Source organism: Leucoraja erinacea, chromosome 14 (genome assembly GCF_028641065.1).
Source record: "Leucoraja erinacea ecotype New England chromosome 14, Leri_hhj_1, whole genome shotgun sequence".
Lineage (NCBI taxonomy): Eukaryota > Metazoa > Chordata > Chondrichthyes > Rajiformes > Rajidae > Leucoraja > Leucoraja erinaceus.
The window spans coordinates 13,551,248-13,565,315 of record NC_073390.1 but is presented as its reverse complement, the minus strand read 5'-3'; the positions used below and the strand labels follow the sequence as shown (position 1 = coordinate 13,565,315).

Genomic DNA, 14,068 nt, shown 5'->3' with positions numbered 1-14,068 from the left:
ACTTGCCATTTTTGTTCCACTGTCATCCCTGCTAGGGTATCTTTCCAGTCAACTTTGGCCAGCTCCTCCCTCATGGCCCCATAGTCCCCTTTATTCAACTGCAACACTGACACCTCCGATCTACCCTTCTCCCTCTCCAATTGTAGATTAAACCTGACCATGTTATGGTCACTGCCTCCTAATGGCTCATTAACCTCGAGGTTCTTTATCATATCTGGTTCATTACATAACACTAAATCCAGAATTGTCTTCTCCCTGGTAGGCTCCAATACAAGCTGTGAGCTTGTACAATACAACCTCTTGTTATAAAGGCCAACATGCCATTCGCTTTCTTCACTGTCTGCTGTACCTGCATGCTTACTTTCATAGACTGATGAACAAGATGTACTGGATGTTTATACAAAGATCTTGAATTTGTCCTTCCTGTGCCAAGAGTTAAGCGTTCAGTAACTTATTTACCTCAAATTGTGTAAATACAAATCAGTTTGGGAATCTAATTTAAGACAAGGTTGAAAGTTCATGTTTTTATGAGCAAAGGCTCAGAGTGTAGCTGGAAACCAGTAAATGCTTTTACTTCGTCCAACGACAAGTGTTCAGCACCATGTCATCCTGCTGCCAAGCTACAGACTGCTGGAAGAGAGGACAACCCAATGAGTGGATGTATCCTACATTGATTTTGTGTGCCTTTGGATTTTTCTCTGTGATGAGGCCAATAGATTCTTTTTTTTTGGCTTATCTAGTTGGACCTGACAAAAACATAACTGTTCACCAGGTATGTGTTGAATGGAACTTCTAATCTGCAAAGTTATATTTTATTGCACTAAAATAAGCACTCAAGAAATAATGAATTAATATCGAGTTGAGATAGGGGGATATATAACAATGGGAGTGCCGAACTGTAAGTAGTTCAGGACTACTCTCTAGTTGTTGGTAGGATGATTCAGTTGCCTGATTCAGCTGGGAAGAAACTGTCCCTGAATCTGGAGGTGGTGTGCGTTTTCACACTTCTATACCTTTTGCCTGATGGGAGAGGGGAGAAGAAGGAGTGGCCAGGGTGCGACTTGTCCTTGATCATGCTGCTGGCCTTACCGAGGCAGCGCGAGGTATAAATGGAGTCAATAGAAGGTTGGTTTGTGTGATGGTCTGGGCTGCGTCCACAATTCGCTGCAATTTCTTGCGGTCTTGGATGAAGCTGTTACCAAACCAAGCTGTGATGTATCCTGATAAAATGCTTTTGATGGTACATCTGTAGAAGTTGGTGAGAATTGTAGGGGACATGCCAAACCTCTGAAAACCTTCTAAGGAAGTAGAGGCGTTGGTGTGCTTTCTTGGTCGTTGCTTCAATATGGGTGGTCCAGGAAAGGTTGTTGGTGACATTGACTCCTAGGAACTTGAAGTTTTCAACCATCTCTACTTTGGTGCCGTCAATGCAAACTGGGGTGTGTGCACCGCTTCACTTCCTGAAGTCCATCACTGTCTCCTTTATCATGCTGACATTGAGAGAAAGGTTGTTGTCTTGACAAAATGTGTAGGAAGGAAGAGCTGGTTTAATATTGAAGATAGACACAAAGTGCTGGAGTAACTCAATGGGTCAGCCAACATCTCTGGAGAAAAATGGTGACGTTTCGGGTCGGAACCCATCCCTTTTCTCCAGAGATGCTGCCTGACCTGCTGAGTTACTTCAGAACTTGGCGTCCACATTCTCCAGAGAAGCCGTCTGACCCGCAGTTACTCCAGCACTTTGTGTCTTTTTTTGACAGCATGAACTATATTGAACAATGTACTCCATCCATTATTTGCAACATTCAATGATTTTTTCCTAGAATTGGAGTAACTTCCTTTTAAAAGGAGATGTTTAAGGATTTACTCAGTGCACATCGTCATGAATGGGAATATTATTTTTAGTCCTTTCGAAATATATTTTGTGTTTGAGAGTTTTACATGTCACGCATGATGGTGATAATGACGGCGTCCCCATTGTTGACCTGAAATGTCATCTATTCCTTTTCTCCAGAGATGCTGTCTAACCTGCTGAGTTACTCCAGCTTTTTGTATCTATCCCCATTGTCTTACTTCTATTCAACTAATATAGAAGCCCAGCTGCACTGCCATAGACTAATGCCCCTGTCCCACTTAGGAAACCTGAACGGAAACCTCTGGAGAATTTGCGCCCCACCCAAGGTTTCCGTGCAGTTCCCGGAGGTTGCGGGTGGTTGCAGGTAGTGGAAGCAGGTAGGGAGACTGACAAAAACCTCCGGGGACCTCCTGGAACCGCACGGAAACCTTGGGTGGGGCGCAAAGTCTCCAGAGGTTTCCGTTCAGGTTTCCCAAGTGGGACAGGGGCAATAGTCTACGGCACAAAGTGTGTGCAACTGAGTCCATACCTCATTTTCCTTTTCCATATGGAGAGACAGTCAAACTGTTCGTACCTTCCAATCCAATCTGACCACCAAACAAGCTTCTGATTCAAACCTTCTCCATCCCTAAAGATTATTTAATATTTTCTATCAACTTGGTCACAATTTGTCAACTCTGCTACATTTACCTAATAAACCGCGTATCAAACAACAAAAAATTATTTTTGAGAATCCCAGAAAACCGCAATTAAAGAAATGATGTTTTTAAGAAGGAACTGTAGATGCTGGAAAATCGAAGGTAGACAAAAGTGCTGGAGAAACTCAGCGGGTGCAGCAGCATCTATGGAGCGAAGGAAATAGGCGACGTTTCGGGCCGAAATCTTTCTTCAATTAAAGAAATGACCACTGGATAATATATAATCCAAAATATAATCTGCATACTTATTGTATTTCTAGGATTATTCGTTTTATTTTTAATCTGTTTATTTTAGAAGTAACCTTATACATTTTCCTACTTACTTTCAGGCTATGAATGAAATATTTCCAATATGGACATACTCTTGTTTGGTACTGTTAATTCCCACCTTCTTGCTCACAGACTACTTGAGGCATAAACCTGTCATAGTTCTTCATGGTTTTGCCTTAATTATTCAGTGCACATTATTAATTTTAAGCCAAGGGGTTTTGGCCATGAAATGTCTTCTCTTTGACTACGGGTTGGTGGCTGCCACCAATGTAGCTTACTTTTCGTACATCTACAGTGCCATTAGCTCTGAGCACTATCAGAAGGTGACTGGTTACTGTCGGACTGTCATATTGGTTGGACACACTCTGGGCTCAACTGTGGGACAAGTTTTAATCTCTGTGTGGAACGCCTCGTATTTCTGTCTCAATGCGATTTCACTCGCTTCGGTGTCCGTGGCCTTCCTGACCGCCCTCTTCTTGCCAACGTCCAAGAGAAGTAAGATTTTCCACAGGGAAGATGTGGCTGAAGTCAATAGGGTGTCACCGGCAATTGAAGACGGCCGACAAAAGTGTGGAAAGACTGGACCCCAAGACAACCCGGGTGATCAGACAGTTGATGGACTGGCAATGACAACAGATCGTAACAACGCTTCAAATGTCTTCCTCCAGCTGTGGTCTGATTTCAAAGAATGCTACTCGTCTCCACAGCTGCTCTGCTGGTGCCTTTGGTGGGCATTGGCCACAGCTGGCTTTAACCAAGTTGCAAGTTACATCCAGATGCTCTGGGAACACATTGAGCCAACAGGAAATGTTACAGTGTACAATGGCGGTGCAGAAACCATCTCCAACCTCATGGGTAAGTCAAGAAGCTTTCACCTGTAAAAATGAAATCCGTTGATGCAACATCCTTACTGCTGGTGCAGATGTAAACATGTGGGAGTAGGAAAGGAAAGAAAAGCTTTAGGAATAGGTAACTAATTAAAAAGGGTAATGTGCTGTAAAAGTATCAGCAATGTGAATGATAAGATGGACACAAAATGCTGGAGTAACTCAGCAGGACAGGCAGCATCTCTGGAGAGAAGGAATGGGTGACGTTTCGGGTCGAGACCCTTCTTCAGACAGAGAGAGAGAGAGGGGAGAGGGAGTCTACAGATACGGAGGGGTAAGGTGTGGAAATGAGGTCTGTTCTGGCATTCCAGAGGTGAATCGCAAGTCTAAGTTCCCATCCAAACCAAAGGCAGTCTCGAGGAGCCTGTGAAACAAGGTGAATGAAACATTCATTACAAATAAGACAAAACAACAGGTACTGTAAAAAGATGCAAATCAGAATAGCCAAATAAACTAATGGAAGGCCATAGAAGATGCAATAAATAGAATAGAATAGAATAGAATGCTATTTATTGTCATTCAAACCTAGGTTTGAACGAAATATAATTTCTACAGTTTTTTACATTACAAAACAATCCAAGACCCACACTTAACACAGTTTACATAAACATCCATCACAGTGAGTCTCCAACATCTCCTCACTGTGATGGAAGGCAAAGTCTTTATCTCTTCCCTTTGTTCCTTCTCCCATGGTCCAGCAGTCCAACTGCAGTGTCGAGGTGAACTGGGGCTCCGATGTTAAAGCCCCCGGCGGGCGATGGTAAGTCCTGGGGCCGTTTAAGCCACGCCGGGCGATGTTAGGCCCCGGCTCCATGTCCTTTAAACCCGCGATTCCAGCGGGAGAAGTCGCCGTTGCGGAGCTCGGAAAAGCGGTCTCCCACCAGGGACCTGCGAGCTCCCGATGTTCCCGTCCACCGGGTCTGCGGCCGGTGCCTCCGAACTCCAAAAGTCGGGTCGCAGCCGCACGCCACCACAGCTCTTCCCGCTCCGAAGTTGGCCAGCTCCGCGATGTCAGTTCCGCAGGCTCTGCAACTGGAGCCCTCAGGTTAGTCCCGGCCAGAGGTCGCCGCCGGCTCCATGATGTTAGGCCCAACGACATCCGAGACCCGACAGGGAATAGTCGGGTCCCCGCACAGGGAAAAGATTTAAAACGGTTTCCCCCACAGCCCCCCCACCACCCCCCACATATACACAGCTAAAAACAAATAATAAAAACTAACTCAAGACATACATTTAACAAGACAAAAATAAAAAAAGACAGACGACTAGTCGAGCCGCTGCCGTTAGGCGCCGCCACTGACCAACCAACTAAATGAGCCAATACATTCCATATAAACAATAGTTTAAACCTCAGGTGTTTTATGGTTATGGGGCAGGCACAGGGCTGTAGTCCAGGTTCAACCTTGAGGCAGTGTAGGGTTTCCTTATGGTGCTCTGGTTTCCAAAGAATGCTGGTAAATTCGCTAATTACCTCTATTGTTTTCAGACGACCTCCCCTAAAATAGGGTGTAGTCCCAATCTTCCAATCTACCTCATTGTGGACTTTTTCTCTGTAAGTGCAATACAGACACACTCTGGTATATTTCTCTTTGCACTATCTCTTGTACGTGTACATGTCTTGATTGTACTCATGTACAGCGTGGTGTGGCACTGAAACAAAGCTTTTCATCGTATCACGGAACACACAATAACCAGCACCAATAGTAAAGGTAGCTGACAGAAACATTGGGAAGGGAGGAGAGGGGGAGGGGAGGGGGGTAGTCGAGAGAATAACTTTCTAACTGACCTTCTCTTGCCAACTTTTAAGAGAAGTATGATTTTTCACTGGGAAGATGAGGGTGAAGTCAACAGAGTTTCACCAGCAATTGAAGAGATGTTGGGATGTTGACAAGAATGCTCTGCAGGTTTAAATGGGTTTCAATGTCAATGATACTTTATTGTTGCATGTACATAGGTACAATGAAATGCTTTGTTTTGCATACAATCCTGTAAAATCGCACAGCACACCTCGCCCAGTACAGGCGGTACACAAGAGTCGCCACATGTCTGGTGCCGACAGTTACAAAACGTTCACCGAACCTTTGTTAAACAGCCTCCTTTGTTTTTGTTCATGCAGTTGCAGAAAAATAAATGACAGGATCATTGGCAAGAGTGGGACACTCCCAGTCTTTGGATGATACTCAGTCTTCAGTTACAAATCTCTTGCCCCTGTCTTGTATCTGTGTCTGACATAGTGCATCTCAGAGCTGTGACTTGGAGCTTTCAACTGAAGGCTAATCATTTTTACTTTATTGAAACTTATCTGACTGTAAGGTCTATTGCTACTGCCAGGTTTAACAATTTTTTGCTGGTCTCATCTACCTGGAAATAAATTACCTCTTCTTGGTCAATGAAGCCACAATGAGTCTTTGGGGAAGTTCACCAGAACTTGAAGCAGAGTTATTTTTAAGAAACATTTAGACAGGTACACGGACAGGACCGGTTTAGAGGGATATGGGCCGAATGCAGATGGGGCATGGGACATGGCCAGAGTGGGCAAGTTTCCACATTGTAAGAGTCTTTGACTCAATGACAGAGAGTGTTGTCTGACAGATTTCAGAGATTCTGATTTAAAAGGAAACATTGTTTATGGCAAATACATTACTGTTCATTAAAAGACGGAAAGGGGTGAACAGATCATGTAGACTCCATGTCGGTTACTCAGCTGGCCTGGGTCAAGATTGCTGACGTTGATGATTCTCCTCATTCTGTTCTCCAGGTGCTACCTGTGCCTTTGCCGTTGGGCATACAAAGCTGGACTGGGCCGTCTGGGGTGAACTGGCACTCGGCATCTTTTCAGTGGTGAACAGCGGAGTTTCATATGCCATGGCTTTAACCAAAAATATCTGGGTTTGTTACGTTTGCTACAGCATATTCAAGAGCTGTTACATGCTGCTGATTACCATTACGATGCAAGTATGAAACAGTAACTTTACCGTTGCCTAGTAGCTATTTTTAATGAAAGTGCAGAACTAACCAAAATGGTTAAAATATTTGTAAGATAAGTCTAACGTAATGACTTCCACTGAACTGCAAAATTGTGATGGATACAAAGTGCTGGAGTAACTCAGCGGGAAAGGCAGAGGCAGCATTTCTGGAGAGAAAGGATGAGTGACGTTTCGGATCGGAACCCCTTTTCAGTGTGATTCTGGTTATGAGCAAAATGCTGAAGATTATCTGAATGTTGGATTTTTCTGATCAAAGGGAAAAACCATACATAAGGCTTGGTTTTTACTTTCTCAGTGGTTTATTTTAAATCCTACCTTTGCTGGATTTAATTTAAAATGCTGAATTTAATTCTGTTGAATTTACCCATTAATTACCTAGCACATATCAGACCGTGGCATATGAGGTTTTTTTTTTAAACTTCAGAGAACATGGATATTCCTGACAAAGCCACATTTATTGCCCAGCACTTGTGGTCTTTTATGGTTTGTAAAGGTGCCTCCAAAATTATCACCTGAAACAGCTCAACTCTACAACAAGAAATAGATTTTGATAGAAATCTCACATGAAGTAATGGGAAAACAAACCATTTCGATTTTTTTGCAGTTGTGTTTCAGGAATTGACAGAAATGAGATCTCACTTGTACAGTAAATCTCTCTAAATAGACCAGGGCAGATACATGTGAAAACAAGGAACTGTGGATGCTGGTTTACAAAAAAAGACACAAAGTGCTGGAGTAACTCAGAGAGCCAGGCAGTGCCTTGGATAGATGAGATTTCGGGTCGGAACCCTTCTTTTTGCAGACTGATCGTGGTGGGAGGTGGGGAAGAAAGATGGAAGGGAGGAGGGGCAGGACAAACCTGACAAGGTAATATGGATACAGGTGAAGAGGGGAGGTGTTAGATAGGTAGATGGTTGGGCAAAGACCAGAGATAAAAAGAGTAAAGGTATGTGATGTAACAGTCCTGGTGGGGCACAGGGAAGAGTGGGGGGTGGAGGGGGGGGGGTTAGTAAGTTGCCTAAAATTGGAGAATTCAATGTTCATACTGTTGGGTTGTAAGTTACCTATGCGGAATATCCAGTTTGCACGTAGCCTCACTCTGCCAATGAGGAGGCCCAAGACAGACAGGTCAGTATGGGAATGTGATGCGGAATTAAGATGGTTAAGATTGGGAAATCCAATCGAACTTGGCAGATTGAGTGCTAGTGTTTGACGAAATGGATGCTGAGTCTACGCGTGATGTCGCCGATGTACGAGGTATGTCAGGAACACCGGATATAGTAGATGCGGTTGGAGGAGGTGCCCCTGAACCTGTCACATCTGGAAGGACTGCAGGGATCTCTGGATGGATATGAGGGAGGTGTAAGGACAGGTGCTGCATCCTATTTTCTATGTTTCTATCTCCTGTGGTTGTAGGGAAAAATACCTGGGTGGGGGGTAGTTTGGGCGGGAGGGGATGGTGTACCAAAGAGTTATGGTGTGAGCGGTTTAGTTTAGAGATACAATATGGAAAGTGGCCCTTCAGCCCACCAAGTCCATGCCAACCAATAATCATCCTGTACACTAGTTCTATCCTAACTCTAGGGACAATTTACAGAAGCTACTCTGCAAATCTTTGGAATGCGGGAGGAAACCGGAGTACCTCGATAAAATCCACGAGGTCAGTCACAACCTCTGTATAGACAGCACCCATAGTCAGGGTTGAACCCGGGTCTCTGGTGCTGAAAGGCAGCAACTCTGTAAAGAGTGGGGTTGGGAAGATGGGATAATATTGAAGGTGGCGGAAATGTTAAAGTACAATGTATTGGATGTGAAGGCTGGTGGGGAGAACACAATGAGGTTAGATACATGTTTAGCCCAGAAATAAATGAGTTTTTTTTTGTTAAAACAAGTAATCTCGCGTATAGTGTTAACTTCAGTCTTTGTTTAAATAAGTACAATGACTTTGTAAATCTTTCCGAAAAACGCTGAGAAATTTGAGTGTAACAAGATTTTCTCTGAATCCAGGTTTCAAATTGCAGTTAACCTCAAGAAGGGACATTATGCTCTCATATTTGGAGTAAATACCATGATGGCTATGATACTTCAATCCCTCCTGACCATCATTGTAGTTGATTCAAGAGGCCTCGGTTTGGACGTTATTACCCAGGTTATTTATACATATTATATGTTTATACACACATACATATATACTTATTAAAGCAATGGTAATGTTTACTGGTTATGTTAACGAGATAAATACTCCAGAGGCTGCAATACTTGAGTGGGGCACAGAAGTTCAAATCCTATTACAAGTTTCGGTAAATTTTAACATTTGCTTAATCACCGGATGTCACGGTGGCACAGTGGTAGAGTTGCTGCCTCACAGTGCCCGAGACCCGGGTTCGATCCTGACCACGTATCCTGTCTGTACAGTTTGTACGTTCTCCCAGTGACTGTGTGGGTTTTCTCCGGGTGCTCCGGTTTCTTCCCACACTCCAAAGACATACAGGTTATTAGTTTAATCGGCTTTGGTATAAACTGTTCCTAGTGTGTAGGATAAGGAGTGTACAGGGATCGCTAGTCGGCGCGGACTCCATCTGTTTCTGCACTTTATCTCTAAATGAAACTAAACTACTTCTCCAGATCTAAAAAAAAAATTAACGTAGCTAACATAAAAAATTAACGTAGCTAACATAATGAAACCATCATGATAGCTTTAAACCCATTCAGCTCACCACTAGGGAAGGAAATCTGCAAATTTCTCATTTTGGTCAATAAAAGAGATATCAAAGGGAAATAAGAGATTCAGGGATATTCCCCTACCTCCCTCTTTCCCCTTAACCCCACTCCAGTGCCAACACATTTGTCCCACCATCCTTGTCACTCCTCCTCCATGTGTTTATCTCCCACCCTGTCACATATTTCCCCTTTATCCCCTCCCCACCTCCTTCCGCTCACATTCCTCCCACGCTTTACATTCCACGACTCCTCTGACACTCCAGCCTTTGTCACCGACTCCATCCACCCATCTCCCAGTCACCCCCTGGCCCCCTCACCTGTCTCCACCCCTTCACTTTCCCGGCTTTGCCCCTCCCCCACCTCTCTTTTCCAGCCTTCTCCCCCTTACTCCATCAGTCAGAGGAAGGGTCCTGACCCACAATGTCATCTGCTCATTCCCTCCACAGAGGGTGCCAGAATTAGGAGTTGTTTCCAGCCTTTGTGGGGGGGGGGGGGGGGGGGGGCATTAATATGCCAGAAAAGGCTACAAGCCAGAGGGTTGGAGAAAAAGTCGAATTCAGCAAATTTTCAGTGGAAGATGAAGATGAGGGAAAGCCTGTGTTGACCATAAAAAGTAACCGTGAAATCTTCAATAAAAATGTGCAGAGGAAATGGAAGTGAATACAAATATAGGTCCAGCAATTACCCTGAAACGGGGTTATTTACAATACAAAAATTATGACCAAGGAGCAGAACATTAGGCACATACCATAGATAGACGCACAATGCCGGAGTAACTCAGCTGGTCAGGCAGCATCTCTGGAGAAAAGGAAAAGGTGATGTTTCGGATCGAGACCCTTCTCCAGGAAGTTCCTCCTACACATTTTGTCGGCTCCACTGCGAAAATCTCAAGGTATGCCTACTTTGAAGACGTTTTCCTGTCTCTGACAACCAGCAACTGCAGTTCCTTCCTGGACACATACCATAGTAATGGGGGTAAATGCTAACAAATGTCCAACACTTGAGAATCTGTATCCGAGAGTATTCCAGGGAGCAGCTGGAAATAGTGGATACATTGGAGAACAGCTCTCAAATCTTTTGAGGTACTGGAGCAATTTCTACAGATAGGAAGGTGGCAAATGTAACCTCCCTATTAACTAAAATGTAGGAAATTACTGAGCTAAAAGCATAACATCAATAGTGGACAAAGGTGCCGGATCTAACAGAGATACAATAACCAGACACTTGGAAAGCATTAAAGGAATTGGACAAAGTCGGCATGGGTTTATTCTCTATGAATCTACTGGAGTTTTTGAAAACGTATCCAGGAGGATAGATCAGGGGGTACTTTCGGATGTAGTATATTTGGACTTTTGGAAAGTTTTTGGTAAGTTCTACTTAAGAGGTTAATGTGCAAAATTAAAAAAAAAAAACTTGGAATGGGGATTATGTATTGACACGGATTGAGAATTGGTTAACACAGAAAACAGAGGGCAGGAATAATTGAGTCTCTTTCCACATATCAGGCAGAGACCAGTGGAGTGTCATAGGGATCAGTACTTGGGTCCCTGCAATGATTTGAATGAAGGATCCAAAAGCAAACTGGCACAGCTTATAACACTTTGACCAAGAATATGTTTAAACAAGGCGGAAACACAAGAAGGCTGCTTGAAAGATTACCAGATTGAGTTTGTGGCATGATGTAGCACATTGGCATCTGAAACTAGTTGAATAATACAATAGGACATCTACTTCCATCTCAGTCTTAGGAACATGTACAGGCATTGAAGATGCTAAAGACTTGCTGAGAGCAACCAGCAAATGGGAGGAGATAATAAATTAACTGCTTTAAAGTAATATTTTTTCTTTAACATTATGTACCAGAAAATATGTCCAGTTCTCTATGGAATTTGCAAATAGTCCCAGCAACTATTTTGTGATGATGCCTGTGAATATTGCACTAATTATCTTACAATAATTTCTATATATTTTTTAATTTTTGCAGTTTCTTATTTATGCGACCTACTTTGCAGTAATTGCAGTAATTTTCCTTGTCAGAGGAGTCCACAGTTTTGTCCAAACCAGAAGGAAAGGAAAGAGGCACGTTGGTTCTGGAATCATTGAAAATACTTCGCCAGCCAGAAATGATACTGAAATTACAGCGCAGCTCTGAAGAATTCTCTTTATCCCCAAAATGCAGTAGCGATTCAGAACATTTTGTTTATTTTTCACCAATTGCAAGATATACTACAGTGGGGAGGAGAGCATCAAATGAATTGAAATGAAAGGAAAGACATTTGCTTATTTTTAAAAATCAATGTGAATCGAGCATCATGGGTTTCCTTCATAGTTAGCAATGATTGTGGAAGGGGATAGCATCTTTTGGACAATGAGCAGTGATTGGGAGATAAATGATACACTACTATTCATCCTGCATTTTGCTGGAGGGGCTCATGTTGCTTCAGTGGATAATAAGCCATTGATTAAATAGTTATGTCAAAGATGCCTGAGGCACTTCTGTGCTTTAGGCCAAGATGAACAACTTCCAAACTCTTCCTTATGTCGGGTACGGGCTCCTTTCCACCTGCTCCCCATTTACTCCAACTTTATAGAATTTAACATCATGCAGCACGGAAACAGACCATTCAACCCATCCCGACCATCAAGCAACCAGCGACAATAATCCTATCTTTCCTCCTCATCAATATTTTCCCCCTGATTCTCCCATCATCCACCTACATTAGGGGTGATTTACAACAGTTGACACACACACCAACTGGTTGGGGAGATGGACAAGATAGGGAGGGGCAAATCCATGGGGAACAAGCAGGTGATTTTTTTATAAACGATCAGTTTTAATATTCTCTAAGCCAATGTCACCCAGTTGCAGTGATTTGGATGATCTCAGGTACAAAAAAGAGGTTGGTTGAATGATTTTGTACAATTACTCTTTGAAACATAGAATGGCTTACCACTTATCTTTTGAATCAGAGCCAATCATGACTTGAAACTCAGCATGCAATAGATTTCAACTCCTCGGATAATAACAGAACATCCCATAACAAATTAAATATGTTCTGAAATTTAGAATCTAGATAGAATCTTAAATACAATAGGCTGGCACAGTGGTGTAGTTGGTAGAGTTGCTGCCACACAGTGCCAGAGACCCAGGTTTGTTCCTGACCCCGGGTGCAGTCTGTGTGGAGTTTGCACATTCTTCCTGTGATTGCTTGGGTTTCCTCCAGGTGTTCTGGTTTCCTCCCACATCCTAAAAATGTTCAGGTTTGTAGAAAGTGGCCTTTGTAAATTGCCCCGAGTGTGTTTGAAGTGGATGAGACAGTGGGTTGACACAGAACTAGTGTGAAAGTGAGATAGATGGTTGGTGTCAATTCAGTGGGCCAAAGGGCCTGTTTCCATGTTGTATCTTTCAATCAATTCAACTGCAGAGATGAATGGCTTCCTCCTGCATTGTATTTTCTTTGATTTCATATGTAATGAATGGCAATGCAATATCACAATAATCACATTTAAAATAAATTTCCAAGAACATTCTTACTAATACAGTATTTATTTTGTCAATTGCAAACTGTAGCAAAACATGATCTCCTTTATTAGGCAGAGGTACAGTTCCCTACATGCTCAGATTATAAATAAGAGAATTTTCCTCAGAGAAAGAAAATCCACTATATTTTAAGTCACCAAATTGATAAAACTTCTGGTTTAGTTCAAAACCAGAACTTAAAAGGCAAATGTTGTTGCAGCAATTTCAACCTTGTAGATTCAGCAATCTCACAATCCCTTTTGTTCAGTAACATTTCACATTCAATGTGTGTGTTAAATTACAAATACCAATGTGCACAAATAGCTACATTTCCAAGAAAAATATGTACAGTACTGCACAGCAATGAAAGGTAGGATTTGCAATAACTTAACATCTGCCCATTTCAATATACATGATATGGCTACATCTTGAACCTTCTTGCCAAGTAACGGTTAAATTAAGGACATGAGGGGGAGTCCTTTTTCTGCATATATTATCCCATTTATACAATATACAAGCTTCAGAGACTCCCGTGTTTAAAGCTAAGATCAGTGAGCAACAAAACTGTGCAAGAGGTCTGGAGACGTCACCCACCGACACTGCACTCCTGACGGCAACCACTTGGGCTATAAGAATGGGTTGGTTGAGGAGTTTCCTGTTGGAAACTGACCCATTGGAGCTCCAGCCTACAGGGAGGGGGAAGAGAAAGAAAGGAACAGTGATAATTGCATATAAAAATGAACTGCAAGATTCAGAATTCAATACACCTTTTCCAAAGCTATACTAACTAGGCTAAAATTGGCCCTTTGTCTTCCAAGGACATCCATATATGACTTGATCCATTGTCCAATACATCACCATCTTTCTGCCTCAAAGCTGCAAGGGTCTTCTGCAAAACAGCCTTTTCTGCTACCTCAGTTATTATCATTAAAAATATATATTCACATTATGCTGCACAATTTTACTGTATAATTCTTATCATAAAGTGTTCAGCTTTTCCACATGTTCTCTCTGTCACCACACACATTGCACAGGTCATACTGCTTTCTGCAAAAACACGTCATAGGTTAAAGTAGATTTAGCATATTTATTTAATAACTTCTGACTAAAATCAGTCAGAGCCTTTTTTT

The 14,068-nt window shown here is 42.6% G+C and overlaps 2 protein-coding genes across 2 annotated transcripts in view; one reads left to right on the top strand and one right to left on the bottom strand.

Annotated features, from left to right (window-relative positions):
- Positions 1 to 314: 314 nt before the first annotated feature.
- LOC129703290 (thiamine transporter 2-like) lies at positions 315 to 6,908 on the top strand. Its single transcript, XM_055645637.1, has 3 exons — positions 315 to 772; positions 2,883 to 3,678; positions 6,469 to 6,908. The coding sequence occupies exons 1-3, from the start codon at positions 602 to 604 to the stop codon at positions 6,669 to 6,671; spliced, it is 1,170 nt and encodes a 389-aa protein (XP_055501612.1). The 5' UTR covers positions 315 to 601; the 3' UTR covers positions 6,672 to 6,908.
- A 6,188-nt stretch (positions 6,909 to 13,096) lies between these two features.
- agfg1a (ArfGAP with FG repeats 1a) overlaps positions 13,097 to 14,068 on the bottom strand; it is a 55,551-nt gene continuing 54,579 nt past the window's right edge. Inside the window, 1 exon segment of the mRNA XM_055646495.1 lies at positions 13,097 to 13,624. Coding sequence (XP_055502470.1) covers positions 13,565 to 13,624 — 60 coding nt within the window. The 3' untranslated portion in view covers positions 13,097 to 13,564.